At 51.7% G+C, this 26,588-nt stretch overlaps 9 protein-coding genes across 9 annotated transcripts; 2 read left to right on the forward strand and 7 right to left on the reverse strand.

The window, feature by feature from the left end:
* Positions 1-1,076: 1,076 nt before the first annotated feature.
* Positions 1,077-2,527, reverse strand: PpBr36_04577 (uncharacterized protein; the record flags this gene model as incomplete). Its single annotated transcript, XM_029891736.1, has 2 exons — positions 1,077-1,874; positions 1,955-2,527. 2 exons carry the CDS (start codon positions 2,525-2,527, stop codon positions 1,077-1,079), a joined length of 1,371 nt encoding a protein of 456 aa, XP_029749933.1.
* A 2,533-nt stretch (positions 2,528-5,060) lies between these two features.
* PpBr36_04578 (uncharacterized protein) lies at positions 5,061-6,617 on the reverse strand (the record flags this gene model as incomplete). The annotated part of the gene is made up of 3 exons (XM_029891737.1): positions 5,061-5,633; positions 5,679-6,361; positions 6,416-6,617. 3 exons carry the CDS (start codon positions 6,615-6,617, stop codon positions 5,061-5,063), a joined length of 1,458 nt encoding a protein of 485 aa, XP_029749930.1.
* Positions 6,618-7,209: 592 nt separating this feature from the next.
* Positions 7,210-8,463, reverse strand: PpBr36_04579 (uncharacterized protein; the record flags this gene model as incomplete). Its single annotated transcript, XM_029891738.1, has 1 exon — positions 7,210-8,463. The coding sequence occupies one exon, from the start codon at positions 8,461-8,463 to the stop codon at positions 7,210-7,212; it is 1,254 nt and encodes a 417-aa protein (XP_029749931.1).
* Positions 8,464-9,625: 1,162 nt separating this feature from the next.
* Positions 9,626-11,369, reverse strand: PpBr36_04580 (uncharacterized protein; the record flags this gene model as incomplete). The annotated part of the gene is made up of 3 exons (XM_029891739.1): positions 9,626-10,115; positions 10,237-10,340; positions 10,425-11,369. Coding segments are annotated over 3 exons (1,539 nt in total), but the record flags the coding sequence as incomplete, so codon positions are not given.
* A 1,196-nt stretch (positions 11,370-12,565) lies between these two features.
* PpBr36_04581 (uncharacterized protein) lies at positions 12,566-17,774 on the reverse strand (the record flags this gene model as incomplete). The annotated part of the gene is made up of 10 exons (XM_029891740.1): positions 12,566-14,166; positions 14,241-14,730; positions 14,800-14,943; positions 15,059-16,065; positions 16,147-16,513; positions 16,573-17,011; positions 17,092-17,156; positions 17,249-17,278; positions 17,394-17,528; positions 17,598-17,774. The coding sequence occupies 10 exons, from the start codon at positions 17,772-17,774 to the stop codon at positions 12,566-12,568; spliced, it is 4,455 nt and encodes a 1,484-aa protein (XP_029749251.1).
* A 2,227-nt stretch (positions 17,775-20,001) lies between these two features.
* PpBr36_04582 (uncharacterized protein) lies at positions 20,002-21,476 on the reverse strand (the record flags this gene model as incomplete). The annotated part of the gene is made up of 3 exons (XM_029891741.1): positions 20,002-20,796; positions 20,862-21,381; positions 21,466-21,476. 3 exons carry the CDS (start codon positions 21,474-21,476, stop codon positions 20,002-20,004), a joined length of 1,326 nt encoding a protein of 441 aa, XP_029749250.1.
* Positions 21,477-22,494: 1,018 nt separating this feature from the next.
* Positions 22,495-23,497, forward strand: PpBr36_04583 (uncharacterized protein; the record flags this gene model as incomplete). Its single annotated transcript, XM_029891742.1, has 2 exons — positions 22,495-22,700; positions 22,807-23,497. 2 exons carry the CDS (start codon positions 22,495-22,497, stop codon positions 23,495-23,497), a joined length of 897 nt encoding a protein of 298 aa, XP_029749249.1.
* Positions 22,751-24,689, reverse strand: PpBr36_04584 (uncharacterized protein; the record flags this gene model as incomplete). Its single annotated transcript, XM_029891743.1, has 5 exons — positions 22,751-22,884; positions 22,909-23,434; positions 23,552-24,012; positions 24,095-24,299; positions 24,363-24,689. The coding sequence occupies 5 exons, from the start codon at positions 24,687-24,689 to the stop codon at positions 22,751-22,753; spliced, it is 1,653 nt and encodes a 550-aa protein (XP_029749248.1).
* Positions 24,690-25,636: 947 nt separating this feature from the next.
* Positions 25,637-25,935, forward strand: PpBr36_04585 (uncharacterized protein; the record flags this gene model as incomplete). Its single annotated transcript, XM_029891744.1, has 2 exons — positions 25,637-25,651; positions 25,747-25,935. The coding sequence occupies 2 exons, from the start codon at positions 25,637-25,639 to the stop codon at positions 25,933-25,935; spliced, it is 204 nt and encodes a 67-aa protein (XP_029749247.1).
* Between the last annotated feature and the right edge of the window lie 653 nt (positions 25,936-26,588).

Below are 26,588 nucleotides of genomic sequence, written 5' to 3' on the forward strand. Positions count from 1 at the left end.
CCCCCCCCCTCTCAACTCAGTTTCCACTACCCTTCCCTAGACAAAGGGCAGTTTGATTTGCAGCTTGGTGGCTTGTAGATGTTATACTCGTTAAGAGGTTGGGAGGCCCAACTCCGTGTCTGCATGCAGTCGTGAAAGAGATGCGGGTTAGTCGTGCCGAAATCCGGATTGTGCAGAAAGAAACAATAAAAATATTACCGCCAACAACATGCTCAATAAAACGAAAATGGGAACATGCATACTCCGTTATGCAAGATGGTCAAGCATTGCTGCCTATCCCCCGCTCTCTCACGCCTTCAGCATTACAATGACGAAAAAGGACATCGACGTAGGGGGTTCACGATTAGGTGGGAGTTCATGTTTTAGATAAACTGCGTTTCTCGAGTTCGTTCCGTAAAAACCCACCCCTGGGCCTTGCGATTCCTCCGCCAGGCCACTAGACTAATGCCACGCCAATGGGGGAGAAGAAGAAAAAAGAAACACTGGCAGAGCATGCCTCCGAAAAAAACACAAGATCGTACCATCCCGGTACATCCAGTAAAAGAAAAAGAAATGAAGGACAAGTCCACCAAGCCCAACAAACATGAAAGATTAACGCCTTGCTGTGTGCCTATTCACAATAGCATTTATTCCGTTTTTGCCTTGCCGTTAGAGAAAAAAAAGAGATAGAGAGAGAGAGAGAGAGAATCCCAGATGAACCACAGTCAAATAATGAAGGAGCAGAGATCCACCAGTAAGGGTATATTCGGCCCCACCAAGTCGTCATTTGGGGCCGTAAAGAGAAAACGTATGGGTTCTGGGAGTGGGTGAGCTGAGGTATTTGTGAGTTGGAGCTCTTAGCGATTATGTGCTAGAACTCTGCCCGTGCAGTGTATGTTGTGACAAAGGAAATGAATCTGCCGGATAGTAGTCGCCAACCTGGATATGAGGTGGAAGGCATTTGGGGGGCTCGACCTCGTGGTTATAGGTAGAGGGAGCAAATAGTGGTAGTGGCCAGCATTTGCAGTAACTAGGGCTGCCTCGGTGTGGTACATGGACCTATAGAATAGAGCAATGGGTGAATCCAATCTGTCCACCTAGTCGCTCTTCCAATGTGCCGCCGGCTCATCTTCGCCCAGGTACAGTTCGAGAGAGTACATGAGCATCGTGGCACCGACGTTGACCCAGCGCCAGGGATTTCCGCCGATGTCGCCGGCTGTGAGAGTCCAACCAATATCGCTGTCCGCAGCTACCGTGAAGTGTTGTAACAGCAAACTTGTGTAGACGGCGATCAGTATTGAGGGTGAGAACCAGGACAGCACGCTCAGAAGCTTGGTCGCCCCATCTGACGAATCCCCGTAGAGTTCCGGGTCCGTCATCAGCGCGTGGGCTCCAGAGTCGCGAATTGCGGGTATTATACGCGTGGCGCAGTAGAAGACGGTGGTGCGGTACGTCAGCGAGATGATGACCGAGGGCGTGACGGTCTGGAACGCCGCGTAGAGGAAGGTAAACGAGACGTTGAAGGCCTCTGGCAGGCTGGCCAACATCTGCCGCAGGGTCGACCAAGATGCCATGATAAAGGGCGGTAATGGTGGGAATTCGGGTTGTTGAGCAGCCTGGGCAGCCGCCAAAGCCTCTGCGGCCGCAGGGTCCGAGGGCATATAGTCGGTGAAAATCTGGTAGACACAGAGAACAACATATGCAAACAGAAGTGCGGACTCGATCGGATTGCCCCGCCCACTACCAATGCCGTATGCGCCCAAAAACACGACCGAGGTGATGGTAACACCAATCAGAGTGGCGTCAATGTTGTTGATTTGTGGAAACTTCATAATCCTCCACAAGAAATAGGCGGCACTCGTCAGGATAGAGCTCGATATAACCAAGAGGACGATCTGGAGAGGACATATATTAATTAGTATCTTGTGAGGGCTTGCTAAAGACGATATCCCAGGCTACGAGGTCCGATACATACCACCCAAGTGTCACTGCGGCCACGGTTCACCAGCCACCTCGTCATCTGGCCGGCGGCCTGGATGACCAGGACGGTGCAAAAGCCTTCACATAGCTGGAAAAGAGGGCTCGAGTAGCTCAGGCCCCTGTCCCAACTGCCCAGCCACATCGACTCCAAAACCCCCTTGGATCCAAAAAACCAGTCGTGCCAGTTCGTCGCGGCGGGCGCGGCAGGTTGGGCCACAGTCTCGTGGCCGAACCATGCGCGTCTGACCCAATCTCCAGATCCGTGGCCGTGGCTTTGCGCCGCGTCTAGCAGGGCCTCGTCAACTGAGAAGCGGTTCAAGGACCAGATGAGCAGTGCGGGGATGACGACCCATTGCGACAGCCGTATTAACTCGGTGAGGGCGCGTCGGAATCGCGACTTGTCTGGCGTCGCGAGCTTGGCTGCCGAAAAGAAGAGGTAGAAAATAAACAGGGATAAGCTGTATGCCAAGCCGGCATCGCGACCGCCGACGTCGAAGCAGATGGGTATCGAGAGCACGATGCTCAGGAGAAAGATGATGCTAAACAGCGCTTGGAATAGCCACAACATGGCGGGCGAATGCTTTTTTTCTTTGCTGAGTGCGTAGCTACCGTACGCTGGGCCGCGCGCCGTTGAGGGCAGAGCTGACCGCGCGCGCAGCAGCAGCAAAGCGACAGCTTTTTGTGGTGGATATAGCTCCTCTGGGGCTTTAGAGGGTCCCGCCGGGGATGGGAGTTCGTCGCCGAGTCACGAGTGTCGTCGAGCTGGACGGAAGCTTTGCTCGGTGTAGTTAGTGGGCGGACGAAGGATCGTTTGTCCTAGCGGTGGTGAGTGACAAGTGACAAGGCGTCCAAACAGTCCGGAGCTACTATGCAAGCTCGGGTCGTTGGTAAGCGAGCAGGCAAGACTGTCTTGGGTGACCGCCGGTTTGATAATTTGTCTTTAAGATCTAGTTCGGGCGAGCGTGGGTGGTGGGTGGGTTGTAGATGTGGACCGTGGGACCGCTATCGAGGCGGTCAAGGCCCGGGCGCCGATGGAGTTGATCGTTGGGTGGGCGTGCGAATAAGTAATGAGCGACAACGTTGTTGGAGATAGAGCTAGTTAGTGGCGTCCCGAAAAAGCTCCATCGGACCGCTCTTCTGATCTTCACCGTAAGGCTCGTTGAATGCCCTGGACGAGTTGTCTGGGATGTACTTAGCAAATGCACAACTGCAAGCTGGCAGATTACAGCTGGACCAGCTAAGGTAGGTAGGTAGGTAGGTGCCGTTGTACATACAGTATGCGTGTGCGTGCCTACCTGGTCTGGCGCATGCGGTGGGGATCAAGGGTGTGTGTTATGGTGTGGTTCAAGCTGCACCAGAGCTGCAGTGGATTTGTGGTTAATGTGGCCTGTGCCGAGCACGTGCTTGCTTGTAGGTGTTGGCTAAAAGGGTGGTATCTTGCAGTCTTGGCTTGTAAAATCTTCATGTGTCAAAACCCCCATCTAGGTACGCAATGCGGGTGGATTCGGGTTTTTTTGATGTGCATAAATGCAACAGCACAAAGTGACCAATTTGGGTTTGGTCGGTAAGCAAGTATACCTGATGCACAAATACATAACGTACGAAGTAGTAATTCGACTAATAGATGTGTGGCCGAACTGTTGAGATATGACGTGAAATATTGCACAACCAAGTACTATGTAATGACTGATGGTCGGATGGTTGGAGATGAACTTGAGGCGTTCCGTCAGAGTTTACAGTCATGGTTTGGGGCCTACGTGTATATTTTTACGACCGTCCAATTTTTTTCGTCTTTTTTTTTTTTTTTTTTCTTTTTGGAGTAACACAGAAAAAGAGCACCTTCTAACAAAAAAAAAAAAAAAAAAAAAAAAAAAAAAAAAGGCGCGTTAATGAGGACAATTTAAAATGACAATGTCGGGCCGCCTGTAACCTTGTCGCGTGCTCCACGCTTGTCGAACGCAGGCACCATGACCTAACGTACCTGTTCAGGTTTGGAAGCCGGACCCCTGCAAATGTAGGAAAGACCATCGTCATTTTAGAGTAAAGAACAAGACACCAACGGAAGAAAACAAAACAAGAGAGCCAATCGTTCATCTTTCTTCCCACGTCCACAGATACGGAGCACACGACATATGGAAACCTTTGCCGCCGGGCCCTGGACGGCGCGGCCCCTAGAGGACGCGAGACTAAATAAGGATGGATGCATGCACGCGTTATTGTGTTGGTTCGTCTCGCTCTGTGCCCCCCAAATGGATGGTTGGTGCTGACAACGGAAAGTTTGTTCGTTTTCATACATTCAACCACGTCTTTTGTGATGCTAGTGGCTGATTTCCCCATTCATTACAACTCTCTTTAGGTGCACTCCATCCTGGACGCCCACGCAAAATTCCTTGAAAGATGGAACTCTCAACTTCAGCAGAGACCCGTATTCGCCGGTTACTTTATAGTTCGTTACACCCCAGTGCCGCGATGCGGACCGTGACGGGCATAGGTAGGATATCGGTACCAATAATTGATTGACTCGATATGACATGAATTATCCTTGTGTCAAACAACAAGTAGTTGGTGAATGTCCTATTGTGTTTCCTTTCTACCATTTGGATGTAGCATCCGCTACTTCACCTCTGTTGAGAGACCATCCGAAATGACATAGCAGTATCCATCCTCCCCTTCAGCTGCCATGATTTGGCCGGCTGAATCCAAGTACATGAGAAAGATTAACCTCATATATTCATATTTCATAAGATCCTTTTGACTTGTCTGCTCGTAACCCCCGACGAGAAGATATTGAATTTGAGAGAGAAATATGGCAAATCCGAGAACGCAAGTTCAACGCAGCGACGTAATTGTGTAAGCTTCAGATGACTGAGCAGTCAATGACGGAGCAATCTTGTCACAGCTTGTTACTCAGTGTGGTCGTGCAAGACAACAGAGATTATGGTGAGTGAGAACAAAAGCAACACAAGAATCTGAGATCGAAAAAGAGAGATGAAGAGACAGAGCGAAGGAAAAAGAAGAGCGACCAAAAACCCTCTGGTGTTATGCCATAGAGCTATGTTGCCTGCTAAACAGCTCGGCCACTCGCAAGGACATCCTTCAACCTAACGAACAATGAAGACATCGTCCGCGAGCTTGTGTCGGCGTCCCTCCCTCTTGGCCAACGGGTATTGGTCCCCATCAAGTCTATTAGTGCCGGGTTCCTTGTGCTCGTAGACGGCAACAAATTCAACCTTGGCCAGCTTGATATTCTGGCCGGCATCTTTCTTCCAAGCGGCGAACCGGCTTAGATGGATCATGATTCTTGGCAATGCAGTTTCCTTCACACGAACCATGACCCTTCGCTGCTTCGTCTTGCCAATGGTGGATTTGGGCGGTCCCTGATTGTTGATGTCGATGTACATGATCTCGACATTGGGAAAGACGCTGGTGAGTGTCTGCCAGCAGGGAGGAATCCCGCCGCGAGTGGGAGGCCAAAGCGGTTCGTCTTTGACAATCAGAAAGCGCACGGCGTTGCGGTCCACGGACAAGAACTGTCGACTAATACAGTGCTGGCCACGGCATCCATCGCAACAAGGCTCGATATAGATGATATCGATTTCGGGATTCACAGCTTGCTGCTCGCTAATGTCCTGGATGCCGATGTCGGTCAGATCAAAGTTTCCAACCCTTTCAGGCTATGGGTACCCCTAAGATGGTGGGGTGGGGGTTGTTCAACGTACAAGGTGGCTTATGACAGAATCGAGAGGGTGCTTGATTTTAGCCTTGATTTTGGGCATGGGATCGACTCTCGGAGCAAGCGGAACGGCCGTCACTGAAGACGTGTAGCGATGGGCCCAGAATTGAGCGTCAGTCAGAGATACCGAGGCTACTTCCTTGGGAGCAGCTGTGTCAGACTCTTGTGATAGGGCGTTGTCTATGCTGGTCCTCTGAAGGCTTCCCATAGATGGATTGAACCGGGCAAACATCATCCGGTAGTCTACTTGGTAGACTTCAAAGAACTTGCGCTTGAACACTGCGCGAGATTCCAAGCATACCCACGAAATGCTCGAACCAGCGGGTACCGTAAAATTAACGGAGATAGACTGCCGATAGTTGGGGAAACCAGGCGTGTTGCGGTTCCGGATATAAACGATCCGTCGCATGTCCATCGGGTCCTCGAGAGCCATCTCCCAAATGCGTTCTCGAATTTCGGCTGGCAGCAAGTGCCAGACTCTGTTCATCGACGTTGCCGGCTTGGACTGCGTTCGTGCAGAGTAGCGCCTCAGCTGCATCAAGGGCTGGACGGTAGCTTTTCTGGGCCTCTTGGCAGGTAGCCGCACAATCCCAGCCTCGACATCGTGGGCAGCCTGAGCATGTTCGCTGCCGGTCGCCACTGGTCCGAAAGGATCCTCGAGGCCGGAATCTGCCCGTGGTTAGTTTTGATCTGTTTCTCAGTTCGCCTTCAAATCATGCTCACTTGTTGATGTATCAGCTCCGAACGTGTTACTGCCATGCCATCCTTGGATAATACGAGGACCCGCTCGAAAGAATGGTGCGGTGCTCGCGAACCCTTGAAAATGTGTACGGATGAGATCTGGGGTCCTTTCTCCCGCTTCTTCTTGGGCTGCACGACTCTTTGGGGCCGGCGTGCTGACCACGATCTCACTGCTCTTGACCATGGTTGGATTTCGATATTGGTGGAGGGGAAGGTCACAAAGCGACAGGTGGGAATTATCGAAGCTCAAAGGAGGAAGTTCTGGGTTTGGTGAATCAAAAACTAAAGGAAGCGAGCGACATCGAGCAAGATGCTCTTTTGATATGTGCGGTGATGAGTTTGTGGGTTCAGAGGACCGAAGGCTGGAGGATGGATAAGCGGGTGGCAGCTTGCTCCAAAACTTAAGATTTGTAGCCGGCCCTGAAAAATATGCAAATCGAAGGCACTGCTAGTTTGCACTCTTGCTTGCACAATAGCAGTGGAGGTCAGTTCCACTCGACTGTGGTCAAGGCTTGATTCAGGTTTGTTCAGAAGGTTGAGATTTTGAAGGCTGGAAGAATAAAGCAAGCAGGCACTTGGTTTCCCATGGAGACTATGGCCAGCCTATTGTGCCTGTAGCGTACCTTCCTTAAATCAGGTCGGTTTTGTTCGTGTCAGTCCCGCCTCAGATAGCTGTTTATTCTCACTTAAACCAGCAACATGTTGGGAAAACTACAATGAAATCAAAACTAGTTATCAGTCCACACGTCAGGCCTACACTATAACCTTACAAATGCTTACTCAAAGTCTCCAACATCCATAATCTCCCGAAGGTGTTCCACCTGAGCGACCTCCCACCTCGGCAGCTCCTCCCCCCTTGTCCACCCTTCCAGCTGCTGACACTCCGACACTAAGGCCCTCGACTTTGCACGTAAGTCTCTCGCCATATTCCCGCTCGGCCTCGCCTGTCTTGCCAGGCAAATTGGGTTGACCACCTCGATGAACTCGGCCCACGCCCTCTCCGCAGCCACGCTGCTGACTGCATTCCGTCGCTTCCTTCCCCTAGTGCCCATGTAGAGAGGGTTGCCGTGCCATGCCACATAGCGATTGATCAGCCTGACCGTCTTGACGAACTCGCCGCCGCCGACGCCTTCCTCGTTCTCCGTCTTCTTCTGCAGCCACGCCTTTTGAGCCAGCCAGAGCCCCTGATCCGCGTCGAGGCCGTACATGAGCTTGAAGCTGTCGAGAAGCCATTTTCTTTCCAACGCAGCTCTGCTGCTGCTGCTGCTGCTTCCGTCGCCATGACGGCCATGACCGTACCTGGTGCTGGTCACATCCAGCGCGAGAAAGGCGGCGTCGTGGCCGAGGTTTCCCCCATGGATCAGCGCGTTGACAAACTGCCGGGTGTGCCATGGCGTCCGAGCCGGCTCTGTGCCTTGTTGCTCCTCCCGTGGCCTCTGCGCCTGTGTCTTGATGCCGTGGTCGTCCATGGTCCGCCACCGCACGTCCATCCACTGCAGGATCATCTCGGCGAACATGTCCTTGAGGAAGTCTGAGTCCACGCCGTCGATACGTTCGAGATAGTCGCTGCGCAGCATGATTTGGAGGCGCCTCAGCACCGTATCGTTACCGCTATTGTCACCCCCCTTGGCAGCTCTGGGTGGCTGGATCCGCAGCTGGTGGTCTAGCACTGCAGATACAAGATTGCCGGCGGTGTGGTTGGCCAAAACAAGCTGTTCTGAGATGCTCAGGAGAGCCTGAGGCTGGAGGGCTCCCAGCAGAGCTTGTTTCAGGGGTCCGTCCACAAGAGAAGAAATCTGCTCAAACACCTGTGCATGGTCTGCGGTGCTTGGCCGTAGGTGGACCATGATTCCGTGTTGGTTGAGCCCCGTTGGCTGATTTTCGGCCAGCATGTGTGAGATTACGGCTGGGTCTGTTTCGATAATGCGTTGGCGTTTAGGAACTGTGGCAGCAACATCGGTGGGCGCATTTTGGCTCAAATGTGCTCGCTTTCGATCTTGTATCTGTCCACTTCTGGTTTCCATCGTCATGGCTTGTGTTGTGTTTCTTTCTTTGTCTTTTTTGTTTGTCCGAGCTAAGCAGAACAGATTGCTAGCACCTATGATTATTTATTGGTGTTTCTGCTTCAAGAGATTCTGGATTTAAGGTGCGATGGAGGCTTCAGTCCAGGGATATTTTCTCAGGAGACTCGATCCTATTTATACAGGATGATAGCATGGGTGTGACAGAGTGTGATCAACCATCGCTCGTCCATTCATTATGGCTTGTTGGGACAGATGGGCTTCTGCGCTGATTCCTCTCACTCTAGAATCAGTGTCGTACCGTCGCTGAACAACGGCGAGTTGTACTCACGCAGTCTTCAGGTACAGCTTTCTTGGATGTAGTGGACTTGAACCTCTCCAGATGTGGCGTGCTTGATGCTTGAGGTAAGTAGGACCAACAATATGTCGATAGCTGGTCAGTATGCTTTTCCCCAAAGCCATATAATTCAATCATTGCCTTCTTTTTGGTCTGCAACTTTCCCCAGTCTCTGGTTTCTGAGTGACACAGATCAAGTCCTTGCCCGCTGTTACTTGGCTTGCTGCAGTGTGCTGTCTGATCTGCGTGCGAGATCTGGGCCAACACGAGTAAACTTCCTTGTGACTGATGAATTTGTGCAAGTCAACAACGCGGTTAGCATGTGTAACCCTCAATGCCTGCTAAGGTATTAGGTTACTCACTGGCAGGAGGTGCCCAAGTCGTGTAACGTGAGTATTGCTTTGGACAAGTGAATTTTGCGTGGTCCTCTGACATCTCCAAGTAACTGTACCCAAATGGGTGATGGACAAACTCCAGTGTAGTTAGCTTCAAAAGCAGTGCTAGTCTGAACAAGTGAATTCCAAAAAGATGTTCAATGCACGAGCCCAAGTCATTGTTCAAGAGCAAGCAACTGCGGCAAGGACCATCAAGTCCCAATTATCTAGATCTACGAGAGCTCTGCATTTATCAAATAAATGCAGCTCAAAGCTTCCAAGTATGCTGCATTGCTACCACGGCTAGCGCCACTAGAAGAAGAATATATAGACAAGAGACTTCATGCTCCCCTTTTACAACTTTCGAGCTTTCCCAGATTGACCGAGAGCTCAGTAGACATACTATCGTAAACAGAGTAAGCACATGCCCATCAGACACATAAAGGAGCTCTCCACTAACCTTGAAGTATCTATTCTGCAGGTCCGTCTCATCCGACAAGCTACGCTCGTAGCCCTGCTGCTCGTTGGCCGGCGTCGGCGCGTGCTCCTCCCGCCTCGACCTGTTGCGCGACCACAGCAGCGCGAGTATGCCGAGCAGACACAGGATCTGCAGGCCGACGCAGACCAGCATCATGGCCACGCCGAGCGTGTAGCGCGGCGCCTCCTCGGCGCGGAAGAAGAAGGGCCCCACAAAGTTGCCCAGGCAGTAGCCGATGATGAGCATGGCGTTGGTCGTGATCTTTTTCGTGTGGCCTGCCGTGTTGGCCGTCGCCACGGACATGGAGAGCGTCCAGGTCGCGGTGTAGGCAAAGGATATCCAGAGGCAAGCGAGGCGTCCGTAGCGGTTCCATTCTTGGATCAGCCAAAGGCCCAGGACCCCAGTCAGGAATGGGACCAGGCATACGATCATGACTAAGAGCCGGCAGTTTGGATAGTGTGAGGCGAAGAAGCTTTTTTTTTTTTTTTTTTTTTTTTTTTTGGAGTTTCGTTAGTTGACACTGATGGACACCCTTCGGATCTCGAGGGTTTCAGGGTGGGGGGCTTATTCCTTTTTCTTTTGTCTTTACTTACCAAGCGAGGACACAAAGTACAAACTGCACACCTCCAGAGGGCATCTGAATTAGTGTGGTTTGGAGCCTAGAAAAGCCCATTCCCTGAATGACGAGACCTTGGAACTGGAAAAATGAAAAGCTGTGTCAGCCAATAACCAACCCAACCAGAAGCACTCAGCCCCTCCTCCAACTAGTGCAGAAACTCACGACAGTCAATCCACCGTTCGGCGTGTTGCTAGCTACAGCAAACACAAACAGCAGCCAAGTCTTCAAGTCCGTCATGGCCTCCCAGAACTGCTTCCACTTGAAGCGCTTATTGTCCATTCCCGTCCCGTTGGTCTTGGCCCGGCTGACCACCATGATCCTCTCCTGCTCGGTCAAAAACTTGGTCGTGAGCGGCGAGCCGGGCAAGAAGACAAACACCACGGCACCCCACGCCACGGTGATGGCGCCCCAGAACAGGAACAAGATGCGCCAGCTCTCCAGCGGACTCTGGATGTGGCCCACCCCAAAGGTGACTATGCCGGCGACGATGTACCCTATCCCTGCCGAACCGACCCAGAGGCCCATGCGCAGCGGCTGCTCCCTCCGCTCGTAGTACATGGAGAAGAGCAGCATGGTGCCCGGGTTGATGGACGCCTCAAAGGCGCCGAGAAAGGTGCGTGCAGCGGCCAGGCCCGAGAAGTCGACGGCAGCGCCGTGGCACATGAGCACGGCGCCCCACAGGACGACCGTGGCGGCCATGACGCGGCTGATGGGCAGCTTCTGGAGCATGAGGTTGGTCGGAAACTCCCAGAACAGGTATCCGACGTAGAGCAGGGCACCTGCCCACGAGAACTCGGAGCTCGTCAGCCCGAGGTCCTCGCGCACGCCAAAGACGGCCGCATAGCTGAGCGTCGTCCTGTCGATGCTCTGGAGGGCGTAGGTGATGCAGAGCAGAGGCATGAGGCGCAGGTCCAGCTTCCTGACCAGGCGCCTCCGGGCTTCCTCGTCCACGGGCTCGTCACCGCCGGCATGCAGGAACTTTAACGCCCTGGTCGTGTCGTCCATGGCGACCTTTTCATCTTTGGATGCCATGTTTGCTTTACAACACGGGCTATCCTTGTCTGGCCGCCGTGAGGATGAAAGACTGACTTCTCGGATACAGCGCATACAGGATTCTGTGGGCTTATTTATGGTCTAGATGGACTAGACTTGATTCCACAAAGATAAGCCAACTGAACGCAGTGACTCTTTGCGTCAACAGAGTAGTATTTACTTTGAATGCATATGGGCAGCCCCCCGCAGTTGACGAGTGGGAGGCCATGCATGATTGTCTTATCCTGTGCCCTTTCTGTAAACAACCCAGCATTTAAGTCTGGGCAGATCCGCAGGTGTACCACGGAGACTTGGTGGAGACTCACTTTTTTTTTGGTGTAGGTGCCCGCAGAAACTCGACCTGATTATATTCATCTTATCAAGCCTCGCTTAGTTCGGAGACGAGCGCCGAGATTGTGCTCATTGCTATTTGACAAGTGCAGAAAGCTGATAGACACTGAAAAAAAAAAAAAACTTCTTTTGTTAGAGACAAAACAGTACGGCTGTGATGTTGAATGCAAGAGAAGAGATGGGAAGCGAAATGGTGGCAAAGGAACCCTATCACAGCCCAAGACTCGGCAATGGTCCGATATCGTCTTTGGGCGGGTTGGTGCATCTGCAGAGCTCACTATCTCCTCCCTCTGCAAGGGATTGCGGTGTTTTACAAGTAACACTATCGGAGTTTGATTCCCCACCGTCACTATCCTCCTCTTCTTCATCTACCCCAGAGTTCGGAGCCATTTCCCGCTGAAGTGGAGCCAGACGACTCCCTATCTGCCGACTCGGCTTATGTGACGATGCGATTGAATGCTGAAGAAAAAAAGAGTGATATGACCGAGCCAATTGTATTGGTACAAGCGACCAAAATGACCAAAGTGTCTAGTTGGCTTGATGGAGGACTTCTCCATGACCGAATACTCTAGAGATGACCCGAGACATGATATCAGCAGCCACTGCCCCGGAACCACAGGTTTCCTTGTCTTAAGCAGCCCCTAGGGCATCTCCAGAAGCAGAAATAAAATCAACATAAATTCAGCATAGCGCATACGGTGCACAAAATGCTCCACTCTCATGCCACTGCTCTATCGACAACACATGTTTTCGAGTCTCGCTGAACTATGCCATTGCCCTATAAAGTAGTCATGCTCCCTTTGTATTTTACCTCCCGTCACGCTGCTTATACACACACTAAAGAGAGAAAAAAAAAAAAGACATTATGGTTCTCATACCATGCCAACGAATCCATCGTGTCTTGATCGTTTGTTGATCGCTCATCGAGACGGTGCCCCATGCCTGATGTCCGAGGAACTGGCCGTCATGCGGCTCCTCCGTTTGTGCTGCTGGGCCGCAACCCTCTCGACCCTATCGCCCCTTTGCCTGTCTCTCTCCCGTTCCCATTCCAAGTCATGCTGATCGAAGTTGGCCCCAGTTGGTGCATGATACCTGCTGTCGCCACCACCACTCATTTGTACAATATTTGTGTTTTCCTTGTTTGAAGACGAGCTCTCCGAACGTCCTTGCGCCATTGATATGCTTTGTCTGCCATATGCACTAGATGTGCGCGGCAGTCTGCTGCTTACGCCATTCTTGCCGCCGAGAAGGATGGCACCCCCCTCGCCACTGACGCGCCTCGGGATTGAGGACGAGGAGCCCGAAGACCCAGGTCCGTCACGGCTACGCGGACGAAAGACGCCGCCGCTGTCTCGCTCCTGTGCTATGGCTACCGAGCGGCGCGGTGTCGCAGTCACGGCTACCTCAGTGTACATACTTGATTGCGAGGGGCGTTGATGATGTGTCGGCGTCTGTGGCGGCGCGGATGCCGAAGATGACAGCCCAGGCGGAGTATATGAGCTTGTGCGCCTAGGTCCTGATCGAGATCGTGAAGATGGCGCTCCGCTTGATGAGGCTGGTACGGCAGACGAAAGGGAACTCGTTCCGTTGCCGACCGCAGAAGTTGATGTCGTCAGCCCGATGGGGTTTGTGACGCCATCGGGATCCAGATGGGAGCGCAAAAGTTCCGATGCTAGGTTGCGCACCAGGACCGCCGGGTCCTTGTCGGCAAGCACTCTGATTTGCTCGAAGAGGGCGCGGAGTTGGCGGCCGCTGCTTGCCGTTGACATGCTGCTACTTCCGCCTTCAGATACACATGCGTCCATGATGTTACGCACCAGACGAAGTAGGTTAAGCCTCACTTGAGCCTTCTTGTGGCCAAGCTTCTGGGCAAGGCCAGAATACATTTCGGACTTGGCCAGCGACGCCGCTAGTGAGGGTGACAGTCGAAGTATCTTGATAAGTGGCTCCAAGACGCCCGAGTCAAAAGCATTGGTTTTAATGGTGTTGAAACAGGATGTGATTGCCGCCGTGAACTTGCCGTCCAACAGGTGAGTCTCCACCTTGGCAGTTTCCTCCTGCAGCCAGACGGATATTGAGTCGAGGGCGCTGACCTGCCAGTACTGATCCGCGATCAACGAAACGTAAAAGTCCAAGCCCTTGTTCTGCCAGAGATAGCGCCGCCCTTTGCTGCCAGAGTGAGCCATGTCGCAAAGGATCGGCAAAGCAAATTCTTTCGGCGGCCTGTCTGTTTGCATGATTTTCAGCAGGAGAGGTATTATGCCATTCACGGCGGCATACTCCTGCCTTTCTTTGCTCAGCCTGCAGAGGTTGAACATAGTATTGAGCACTTGGTTCGATATCTCCCGGAAGTGCTTGTGACCCTTCTTCATGCTATGGCTCAAGAGTTCAATCAGAAAATCTATGGCATCTGCTGAATGGAGCGATTCCAGGGTTAGTGATAGCATGGAAAGGTTCTTGATAAACTTGAGCATGGTGATTTGGTGTATTGGCGACATGCGACGGAGGTCTCTGAGCACAGCTGCGGCGCGATTTCAGTCAGCAAAGTCCCCTCCAGGTTGAACAGCATCGTAGTCGGATGGTATGAAGACCTACTCTTTAAGACCTGTCTCTCCGCGACAACCTCCTTGACGTAGTTTTCTGCCTGTGAAAACAGGTAAAAAATGTTGACAATGCGGCCCTCGACGAGCTCAGTCAGCTCGCTTTTGTCATCCTCATCCAATACCTTGTGAAGGACGAGAGCGAGCGGGTCCAAGATCTTGCTGCGAGAAAAGATTCTACAGAAGTCGTTCTTGGGCGTCGGACCCTGAAGCTCAAACACGTTCCAGATACCGTTGACGCCAATCAGAACCAGGTCCCTTGATGCATCGTAGTCCTCATCGAGGAACTCAACAAGGACGTTCAGACCACCGGCGCTGACGAACATCTGCAGCGTCAGGGTTGAGGTTTGATACATTTGCCTGACGAAAGCCGCAGCTTCTAGCCGTATCTCGTTGGAGTACTGCCTGGCTGCAAACTTCGTGATGATAGGGATGCCTCCTACGAAGCAAAGATTTTCTTGCAGCTCAACATCGTCAAGGATAATCTAAATAGGAGTCGTTGGTTATCAGAAAGTCGGCTCGCCTTGTGGTCGGATTTCTGGGGCTTGGCATACCGCGTTGACTATTTTGAGCAGTTGCAAGATCATATGCTGTCGGCTCTTGACCGTACAGGGTTCGAGGATTTCAAGAATAGGTAATAGGCCATGGGCGCTGATGATGAGATCCTTGACGTCCCCATTCTCCCAAAGAAGACTCAACTATTCCGCAAAACGGCAGAGTCAGCAGCCGCTCAAAAAAAAAAAAAAAAAAAAAAAAACACAAGATCATGCATTGGATGCGCTTCAGACAAAGGGAGAAAAGACTATGACGTACCAGCTCTTCAGACACTACTAGCAGAGTGTCCTCGCCTTCCGTCGTCTTCAATGACCGCACAAGCTCCTCTACCTTGTGCGATAGTCTCGCATGGCGATCTCTGGCAATATTGGCCTCAAGGTCCATTTCGTCCCATCCAGGATCCAGAAGTGCAAAAGGATCATCCTCGTCCTCGTCATCGCCCAGCCACGAGTTGTTGGACAACTTGGACAAGATCATCCTGCCACCGCCTGTCCCGCCGTCCTCCGAGCCCCGGTCGCTTTCGTCCCTCTCCGTGAGCGTATCGCTTGGACCAAAAATATCCGAAAAGTCCTCGTCGCTCTCATTCTCGGCGAAGCGTTGTATCTCGATTGAGGAGCGCGTCCTCCGCATATTCCTGTCTGGAAGAACCGAAGGTCGCGGCTGAGCAGCTCGCCGCATGCTGCCTCCATTGGGAGGTTGCATGGACCGAGGCAGACTGGTCAGATCCGAGGGGTGGAAGAGCTGCGGGCTATCCTTTGGCACCAGACCCATCTTCTCGGCAAATACATGATCGTTATCCTCCAGAATATCCGAGTAGTCCTCGACAGAATGCTCTCGAAACATGGACTCGGGCCGCGGTGGTATGGTAAATTTCGCTGGGAAATGCGGTTTTGTTGGGGACTTGGCTGAGGTTCGGCTCTGCCTCGTCTTATTTGGTTGTTGCAATTTGAAGTCAGGGACCGAAGCCTTCTTCTCCCGTCTTTCGGAGTGATCGTTCTTTCGTGGCGTGGGCCGGATTGTTTGTTGCATGTCAGGATCAGAGAGCTGCGCTCGAGGTCCCTTTATGGTCACGAGCTGTTCACCTCCCCCCAAGTCATCGTCCCAGTGGGCCGAAATGTTCCTGCTGTTGTCGTCGATAGAGGCAAAAGCCTTGAGTCTGTCAGATGATAACAGGCCACCAAAGTTGTCCTGGGGTTTGAGATGTGGTAAATGCAGTGCGCTTGGTGAGATTGCTGTTGCGAAATCATTGTCCCAGTTGTCATTGTCTACAATCATGCCCGTTCGGGTCAGCTATGTATCTCCAGAATGATGGTGGACAACTCATCGGAATGCAGTGTTGGTCTTACCAGGTATCTCAGGAGACCTGAAGGCATCAGCCATTGGCCTGGGCTTAGCTAGCGTCAATGGGCCCTTGATGTTCGTGATCACGTTCAACCGGTGACCATCCGTGGCTGTGCTCTTGATACCGTTGCTTCCCGGGTGATGAGAACCGTCGGGGCCGATAGAGAGCCTCAAGCCATGTTCTGATGACTTTAACGCCTTGTTCCACTGCTTGACCTCCTCGACAGCTTCGCTAAAATTGGACGGAGCTTTTGACACAGGCGCATCGCTTCTCCTGGAGCCAACAATCCACGGGTGTCTCTGCAGCTTCTTTGCCGACACTCTCAGATTGGGATCCTTTTGGAAGCATTGCATCAGGAAGTCACGCGCAGCCTAGCTTCGGCGTCAGCAAATATAAGCCCGTCAAAAAGACCGCGGGGGTTGGTACTGACAGGAGATACTCCTTCAGGCAGCGGCGGGTGATCATCGTTGACAATAGCAAACAATGCGGGCATGGGTGCGAGGTTATGGTATGGGGGCTTCCCCTGTAGCAATTCGATCACTGTACATCCCACGCTCCAGATGTCAGAGGCCGAAGTCGCTCCGGATAGTTGAATGATCTCCGGAGCCATCCAGTAAGGGGTGCCGACAACCTGAGCCTCCTTGTCAGGCCCTGCGAGGGTGCTTGTTGACACGCCAAAGTCGGCCAGTTTGACTTTGCCGTCTTTTGTAGTAAGAATGTTGGCCCCCTTGATATCGCGGTGTATGACACCCTGGTCATGGAGGTACTGCAAACCCTGGAGGACCTGCGTCATATATACCCCCACAAGATTTTCAGGGAATTTTCCATACGCTTTGCAGATGGAATGCAACGATCCATTTTCGCAATACCTAGAAAGGAGGCCGGATACTTAGCGCTGGATCATAGAATGGTTTATTGTCGCTTGTCTTCCGTGTTGCGTGCAACTCACTCAAGGATGATGTTCAAGCAGTCCGAGGTCTTCACAAAGCCGATATACTTGACAATATTGTCGTGCTAAACAAAAAAAAAAAAAAAAAAAAAGGCACGCAGGTCAGTTGAAATGCCCCATACATACTGCCTCTATTGAAAGTATGCGATGGCCTTACATGTAGGTTCTTGAGGAGATCGATTTCGGCCTACGTCGTGATTCAGGTTAGCAGCAGGCCGCCTAATATTCCAGTAGCACCTGTAGACTCCCCAAAGCACAACGCAGCGCCGGGGGTGCATCCCTATGTCTGACCATATGCGTACCTCGATCATCCGAAGTTCACTCCTCGGTACATCTACCAGCTTGATCTGCTTGACAGCAACTGCCTCCCCAGTTCCCCAATTGAAGGCCTTGTAGACGGAACCGAATGCGCCCTTCCCGATGCAGTCTCCGAGACGCTATACACAGACGCTATGTCAGCATTGTAGCCCCTGGGCAGGTTGTTATGCGGCAGCCGGGGTACACACGTAATCCCTCAGTCCCGGGTCCTGGAGCGCCTTCTCCCTCGCCAGATTGGTCGTAGAATTCTTCCGGGGCGTTCCCGGCGTCCGGCTACCGCCGCTATTGCTGACGCTGCTGCTGGCCACCACCTTGCCATTGCTGCCGCTGTACGCCCGCTCGGCAAAGCCTCCCGGGGGTGTCATGCTTGCACCCGACAAAACCGGGTCAGCTCCTCACGGGAGGCTTTCGGCCCAAAGATGTAGTCCTGTGTGTCGTCGATCGTGGGGGCAGCGAAACGGAGATGTGTCCGCCGGTCTGGGACAGCGGGCTCGAAAATCAGTGCAGAAGTTCGGAGGGCGGGTGGGCTAGAACGGAGCGCCACGGTGAATGACAGCAGCAGTTGTTGGGTGGCCGCGCGATCCCCCCGGCACAAAGCTGGTTCGCGATGCAGTTCGCTGCAAAGGCTTCCGTGGTTCGCCCATGCGGGATTCGCGTTTGCGGTGTGTCTCCGAATCGCTTCTCTTTTTTTTTTTAATTCGTTTTTTTTTTATTGTCGGTTTCGAATCGGCCGTCTTTTCGTCAATCGACACGTCTTTTCTCTTCGCTCAAATGAACCGATGTGTGCTTCTTTTGCACCGGCCGGGCTGTTGTTTAATTGTGCGGCAGATTGTTTTTTTTTTTTTTTGTTCTTTTGTTGTTTTTGTCCCTCCCCAGTAAATTTTATGCCCAACGTCGGGCCTCTGTGTTTTGAGTCGCTGGGGATGGCGGGCCTAAGCTTTGCCCGCGTGCGTGTCTTTGCAGCGGTTGTCCCTGCGTCTGATCTTGACTCAATGATGCACGGAGAAAATGTATATTTTTTTGCTTCTTTGCTTAGCGGGCCGCGGCGTTTTAATCCACCAGGGAAAGAGATGTTCCAAGCGTCAATCCACAGGAACAAGAAATTTAATTTGCGTCAGCGCTGAGCTTTTTTGGGCCGGCGGTTCAGGCACTCGGAAGGTACGCCCCGCGGTCGGGGACCAAGTGATCAAAGAGCACAGGGTTCTTTTGTTTTGCGTCAGGTACATGAACCGGATTCTAGAGGTAATGGCATTTACCATTGGCACTTTTGTTTTCCCACACGCGCAGGATGATCTTCAACCTCCGTCTCCAAGATACGCCTTGTTTGCATCATTACGGGCCAGTGCCAGAACAAACTATCGCTGCATAGATTACGCTCCTTTCAGCTTTGACATCCTCTGATTGCCTCTTTGCGATGATGGCTGGTCAAGGGATTGTACTTGATGAACCTGAACTTATCAAGTTTCTCATTTGACGTTCTACGACAGGTCGAGGGACAGTTATCTAATGGGACCATGGAATTTCGCCATTGACGATTTGTCCAACTATATTCCCGTACCTGACGGGATCGTGTTGTGCATTGTTGTTCCTAGAGACGGTTCAACGTGAGGCGATTCGTTAGTGTTGCTTTTTATTTCTTCTATTTCCCCCTCTTCCCAAGCCACCGCTCCCTGCCTTCCCGTCTTCTCACACACGCCCCTAGATGCGTGTCTCACTGAAGCATTGTATTGTCTCGAAGCGCTTTATATTGCAAATTAGGCACCGATGCTGCCCTGGTAAATTTTATTTTCAGCTCTGTGACTCGCCTTTCCATTTGAACCCCTTCGCGTTAGGCTCCAAACAAGATTTGTCTAATGCATATCACCTCGAGATGTAACCTTGGGGTTTCTCTGAACCAAAACAGGGCTGTGGACTGGTCGGTGTATCTTGTGGACCCGCCGATCGGGCAAGGCAGCGTGTGCTTGGCGCTATCAACCGACCCTCAAATCCTAGCCTGTTGTTCACGGTCTATGCACTCCTCTTCAAGCGAAAGATAGGAGCCTCGTAAGACATACATCAGAATCGGGGCCTACAAATAGCGAAATAACTGCGTTGAATCTTCCATTTGAGTTTGATATACAAAAAACGTTGCATCACAGCTAAGAGAACTTTTTACAGATTTTTATATAACATAAAGTACACACGTTGACCAAGTGTCATATCTAACCCTGCCATCACTTTGGCTTGCCCAACATCAATCAAGCGCGAACGATGGTAGGTCCCCTCTTCAGCCCTATCATTTTTTTTATTTTATTTTTTTGCCGCCCAAATTTCATACAAAAGTCCATTGTAACCAGGAGGACTACCTCCTGGACGCCGAATAATCCCATGGAAAGGCTTTCGACAGTTTCTGTTCACCTTGGAAGCACTCCGTACGCCACACGCCATTTTCATACAAAACAAAACAATAATCATCATAACTTTGAGGTAGACCCGCTGAGGTCTGTCCCTTGGCTGGCCCTTTTCTCGCGATCCCAGAAACAACAAATGAAACAAAGTCACTGCATGCGCGTGCGCTGACCCGTGACAAAAAGGTGGCGCCTGAGCGTTGCACTAGCCAGACGCTCTAGAAAGGGTCCGACTGAGCCCAACTTCGGCCCACCACTCGTCAGGAATATCTTCGCGCGTTGCAAGACGGCGTACAATGCGCTGCATTTCGCCCATGAGCTCTCCGGGGTTGTCCGCCGAGCTCCCACTCGGATTCGTACGGTCGGCCGTGTTGCCAATGACATCAGCATATGTGCGCGTGCCTCTACTTCTGTCGCCGGTCTCACTGGAGTATGATTGAACGGCTCGCATAAACTGGTCCATGCGAGCATCGTCAGTAAGCTCTGGACGGCTGAAAAATGGAATGAGAGCCGACTCGGAAGACTCATCGTCTTCGTCTTCCTCCGTATCCGAGTTCTCACAGGCCGACTCGCAGATCTGATCAGCGTCGTCCATCCGTGTGTCCCTCCCAGTCATCGAAGTGGCGGAGGACTGGCCTGAACCGGCGCTTTGCGTTGTCGACGTTGACAAGGACGCCGACGTCGATGCAAAGGACGAGCTAGCACTTGGTGGCTGCGGGTCGGGTGTAAGGGTAGATACAATAGTTTGCCAGGGGTTGTCCGCTTCCGGACTCAGGCTACGATTGCGATCGCCAAGCCCATCCATAGGTGTCGGTCGACTTGGTTCTCTTCTGCTATTCCTTGAAGAGCGCGAGGGTCTCTGCCCCGCCATGCCTCCCATGGTTGACAAGTCAGGCTCAAGAGTATGAGATGGTTCGACTACAACTCGCACCTCCTGTCTTATGGGTGGTAGTTCCAAACTCTCGTCACGCGAACGCGATGTTCGGGACCGGGCAAAACGCTATCGCGAGCTTGTCAGCCTCCCTGTAGAACATTGTAGTTTGAAAAGGTTACTGAGCGACTTACTGACAGACCGTCTCTGGGGCTTCGTACGCTCCGATGCGCGCTGTCCACCGCAGTGCGGAGCGCCTGCACACGGGCGGCCAGGTCTGGGCTTGCGCGTGTATGAAGGTTGGCCCATCGCTCGGCCATTGCAGATGCCGCCCGGTCGTCTAAACCAGTCGACCTTCGTGACGGGGGGTTGGAAGGCTCTCTGAACCTGCGAGTGGCAGCTCTCCACTGGTCTGCGTCAAGTGGCTGTGTGTCGGCCGTAGAATCCATAGTAGTGTGGCCAGCGGTAGCAGCAGCGGTGTTTTCTCTGGGCGGTGTCGCAAGGCGGCCTCCTCTTCTGGCAACCCAACGTTGTGAAGGCCCGAATGCGTAGTCGTGGACTGCGGCGATATGTGCAGCTAAGCCGGCGCGCCGGCGCGCCTCGACACCTGACACATCGTGTCTGCGTCGGCGAATGGCTGATCGCGGATGTGCAGGTGGGCTTTTGGGAGCGGATCTGAGAGGAACGTCTGATTCGACCGGGGCGATGTACAAACTGCCGGTATGATCGTTTAGTTTTGAGATGAATATTTGGGGACTGTGACTTGGCGGCCCGTGAAGGTATAAAAAAAAAACTCACGGGAGACCCATGTTTCTGGTTTGAGCTTGATTTGACCCTTTTTGACAAAATGCGGAAAACCCAATCGCCCCAGCTTCTTTATCTGTTATGGTTTCGTCGCTAACTGTGGACGATACTCAGAGGCAGACCAATTGCTTTGATTTGATTTGATTTGATCGGTTGATGGGGTGAAGACGCGGTGCTCCGGGCGGCGTGGGATTCGCGCTCGTCGATGTGGTAGGGGTGGTTGTTCTGTTGAGTGGAGCGATTGAACAACGCTAGGGAGACCGGGAAACTGGCAACGGGGGACGGACTGGGGGTAGGTACAACAAAGTTGAGGCAGGAGACACGCAGTAACCTTGAGTGGTGTTGGTGTTTAATGAAAGAATACCAAACAAAAGGTTAAATTGAACCGATTAGCGAGAGATTTGGATGATTCGCGCGCGCGCCCTTTCTCAGTTCCCGGAGGTTTACCTTCAGGATTCGGTATTGAAATTTGAGGAGTTGCGAAAGCGCCTCAATTTTCGGCGCGCGCGGGTGTCAGGTTCCTTTTGAGTGGGCGACCCCGTTTTCCCGGATTGTGCACGGACCATTCGGTTTGCCAAGCATTGTACTGAAAGAGGCAGCGCGAAGCAAACAAGGATATGGGACTTTCCTCAGCCAAAGCACCAACAGCGCCTTACCACCGTAGGACCCCGACATCCCGCTTCTGGCACACTACTGGCAAAAGCAAACGTGGCCATTGAATAAATCAAATTTCAACATCATGTGTGACACTGTTGAAAACTGAATCATGAGCTTTACACCGTGTTGTAGGAAAATCATGCAAATTACAGGTCCAGCAGCCCATGCAATCGAGCCTGTATGTGGATTACATGCAGCTTGTACACAAAGATCCAGACTGACCTAGATTTTTCCTGGCACCACAACTGCCAACCGATTGTCGCAATTGTCCTCTTCACGACACGAGTCTGAGTCACTGCACATTAATCATTAGCACAACAACACACGTCGTATTCTACTGGCTGGTCAAATTGGGTTATGACAAATATGGTCGACGGGGCAACTGGAATCAATCATCTCATAATTGTCTGTGGTCATGGCATCTGGCAAGGCGGACCACAGCATGGCCATGATGAAGCCGAGTGGCTGATTGAAAGCTACAAGCGCGGCGAGACGCCCACCTTCATCGAGCATATCAAAGCCGGATTAGAGGCCCTCGCACAGGATAGTCGCGCAGTACTGGCGTTCTCCGGGTGAGGTTCTTCGAGATATTTAGAACAGGGTTTTCTCTTTCGCTTCTTGGTTACAGAATCTGATCGATGGTCTTGAAAACTATTCCACTCATTCCACATGGCTTAGAGGCCCAACATGGAAGGAAACGCGCCTCTCCGAGGCACGCAGCTACGCGAACCTTGCCGCTGCGAACGATTATTTCGGCTGCATAAGTCCTTCAGAAGAAACCACAGAAGCGCACCCGCTGTCTCCGATCCCGCTTTCTACCCGCATAATTCTCGAGGAACAGGCTTTGGACTCGTACTACAACGTCCTCTTTGCCATCATTGCCTTCTGGAGAAAGTTTCAAACATGGCCTGGGAAGATCACGGTAGTCAGCCATGCCTTCAAGAAGGCCCGCATAGTCAACGCTCACTGCGCCGCCATCGGGTTTCCCCTTGAGCATGTCAGCTACATCGGCATCAACCCGCCCTGCCTTCCGCCATGGCTTCGGGCGGCACAGGACCTTCCCATGTCCGCTGCATTGTCGGAGAACAATGCCACAACAGGCACCGACCGTGATCGGAAGATCACGAAGGAAAAAGCAAATATAATGCGCCAAGTTGCAGAAGTCATTGGGCAGTGGACAGAGGACCCCCACGGCACTGGGGACGCGCTGGCTGGAAAGCGCCAAGCGCGGAATCCCTGGGGGGTGAGTCAAAAGCTTTTCTCTAGTGACGACGAGAGGGCTAGGAGCGGACTCGAAACCGTGTTCCTGGTTGATGGTACAGAGGCGCTTTCTTCAACCCCCAGAGGAATCGCTTGGGCGAAACGCTAAACCACAAGATTATGGCACTATCTACTGCGGTTGTAGTAATTATATCTTGGATACACTTTCTCCACTCTTGCCTGACTGTCTAGATCCCTCGGCTCTAGTGGTCTCGACGAGGAATTTAACGGCGTCAGTAACCATCCCCGGGCTGAACTCATGGCCGGCACCTGCGTAAACGCGGTCGTCAAATACAACGTCCAACTCGGACCATTCCTTCTGAACCCCCTTCATAAAATCGACAAACGGTTTAGAGCAGTAATAAGGAACGAGTTTGTCATCTCCCCCAGAACAGCTGAGCATCCGCTTCCCACGAAGCCGTGATGTAACGATGCGCTTGGCTTCGGGTTCCTGTTCGACCGGCAACGGCCAGCTTGGAGTCTTGCGCGGGCCGAACACCAAACCTCTTGGGTCGTATTTCTCACAAGCACGTACCAGGTCTGGAGGGAAGTCCTTGCTCCCGATGAATGATGCCCCGTTGTCCTCTGTGCTAAAGGTCGGTAGTCTGGAGAGCCTGGCCCTATCTGATAGTAGGTCTGCAGCATTTATGAGCGCATGGACTTGGCTTCTCTTTACGACGTCAGTTTTATAACGATGTGGACTCACACATGTAGTCTGGGCAACCAATGATGACCACCCCAGCTGTGACTCTCTCGTCGGCGAATAGTAACTGCCATGTACTGTGGCCGCCAAGTGAGACGCCCAATACGTAATGGGCATCAACGTATCCATCGGGCTTCTCCGGAAATATATTTCCCTGAATCAAGTCGATCAAGAGCCCTGTGTCTACAACAGCACCAGAAATGAGTCCCTAAAACTACCGTCAGCGAGTGTCGGCGATCAAGGCAGTGCTCACGGCAACGAGGTCACGCACAAACATGTCCTGGGCATGGTAAGGATTTCCACCGCGCCATGCATCGTTGGCTCTAGGGAATATTTCCCTCGTGCCATGGTTTCGCTGGTCAAAAGCAACCCCGATTAGGCCTCGTTCTTTAGATTGCTGCTCCTGGTTCCAAGCTCCAACTGTACGAGCCGCTATGTCGGCCATATCAGCGGAACTTCTCGTTCTGCCATGATGAAGCCAGAGGATAGACACGTGCGACGCCTCGGGGTTCAACTCGGAGAGGCCATGGACTGTCACCATGTGCCCTGCTATGTGTTTTTCCGAGGCCGAAATGGCCGGTGCGGGTGAGAGCGACATTTTTTTTTTTTAAAAAGTCTCTTTTTTTTCCGTTTGATGAGCAGTGGTTTGATGCCCTTAGTCTAAACAGCTCGAGTCTTGAGGCTGTCTTGGCTCATCTGAGTCTGACTTGATCCCTTCCGTGTTGCCAGGAAAGGTACTATACCTATTGAAGAATTGTGGCGGGGTTGGGCTAAAATTTATGCATGACAGCGCTTGGAGGATCTCTTGAGCTGTCCGACTCGCACCAAGTGTGATGACCTAACGGAGTACTTAGATCTGATTGAGAGAAAAAAAAATAACATAGGAATGCATCCCTGTCTGTCCAGCCCCTTGTGCAACTATGCATCCCTGATAATAACTCTTGGCTTTTTGAACTTTTTTTTTTTTTTTTTCCAAAACCGTTGTAATGCCAAGCACCTGCTAAGTTTCAGAATATATGTGTTCAAACTTGTGTGTCTATTTGTGTTACTGACACTACCCATTGGCTTTTGTCATACCCCCAGCGTTATTTTCATATTGGTCGCATGACATTTCAAGTGTCGAATTGCAACGTGAGAGAGCCCTGTTCCTTGTGAGTATGAGTTGTTCTCGTACTTGGTTAAATTGCTCTTAGATTTCGAGGTGTTTAACAAAGTATAAATACTTCGCCGAACTTGCCTCGCCATTGTACTTTCCAACAATTATTCCACATCGTCAACACTGTGTCGATTTACATTCGTTTCTACTCTTTGAGATAACTCATTCAGTCTTTACCTTTATTCAAACTTCCAATCGTTACACTTCTCATCACAATGAAGTTCGCTGCTGTTTTTATACTGGCCGCCTCCCTAACACTGGCCCTACCCTTAGATGACGGTACATAACCACCGTCACTATCTTACCATTCAAGTCTGGTGTACTAATATTGCTCAAATCATTTTTAGTAGGTTCTTCAAACAAGGTTGCCATCAGATCAACCAGCCCTGATGCTCAGGGTTTCGGTAAGGTAACCCCTTTGTATACGAGAAAATATATGGGAGGGCTAACCACAAAACCAGAAAACTTGGACAAAAGAGCACCTAAGAAAAAAAAGAAGAGCAAGTCCAAAAAGGAGGGCGGTGAGGAGGGCGGTGGCGGCGACGGCGGCGACGGCGATGGCAGCACTGTTGGCAAGGAGTGCCTGGACAAGGATGGTCAAAAAGGGCTTTGCACTGTCCTTGGCCTATGCAAGATTGAAAACTCTAGTGAGCCTGGAGAGTTGAACGCCAACTGTGTCCTCGGTTGAACAACTCTCTTGAAATCCGAAACCCAAAGGATATTGACGGGGTGGTGTCATCCGCGGAATGCTCAATGCGGGTAAGGGAGGGGTAGAACATTGAGAATTAGGTGCGCCGGCAAGGATCGTTTTGCTTGAGTCTTTTTTTTCCTTGCTGTTAGGTAATGACAGTAGTAGCTGTTCATATAATGTGATGAGTTGTATCAAGGCGCACTCTCCCGTGTCTTCTTTCCTATGCCATAATGGGCGAAATAACCCCAAGGTTCGGCTTATATTGAGGGCGCCGCCTATCTTGACTTGGGTCCAGGACCTTGCATCGGAAATAAGCCACAAAACTTCTACCGTTTTTCGACCAATGTTAACATGGGTTACAAATCTTGATACATTTTTGTAGGTGCTGTTTGCTACTCCGTTTGTCAATTTTCATGGATGGCCAGCCAATAAGGCCAGCTTGATGCAGCACACACGGGCCTAGCCCAAGTCGTCGGATCTTGGTAGGTTCCCCGGGTGTCCCCACCCATTACCGACACAGTGAAAACGTGAATACTGTGCCTTTTGGCACAACTCAACACTAATTTTGTTTCTATTTTTGCGCTGTCACTACAAATTGCGGCTTGAACTGTTGCTATGAAAGATGAGGAACCGGTATAAATTGAAATCCT

This window comes from Pyricularia pennisetigena, chromosome 6, assembly GCF_004337985.1.
Source record: "Pyricularia pennisetigena strain Br36 chromosome 6, whole genome shotgun sequence".
NCBI lineage: Eukaryota > Fungi > Ascomycota > Sordariomycetes > Magnaporthales > Pyriculariaceae > Pyricularia > Pyricularia pennisetigena.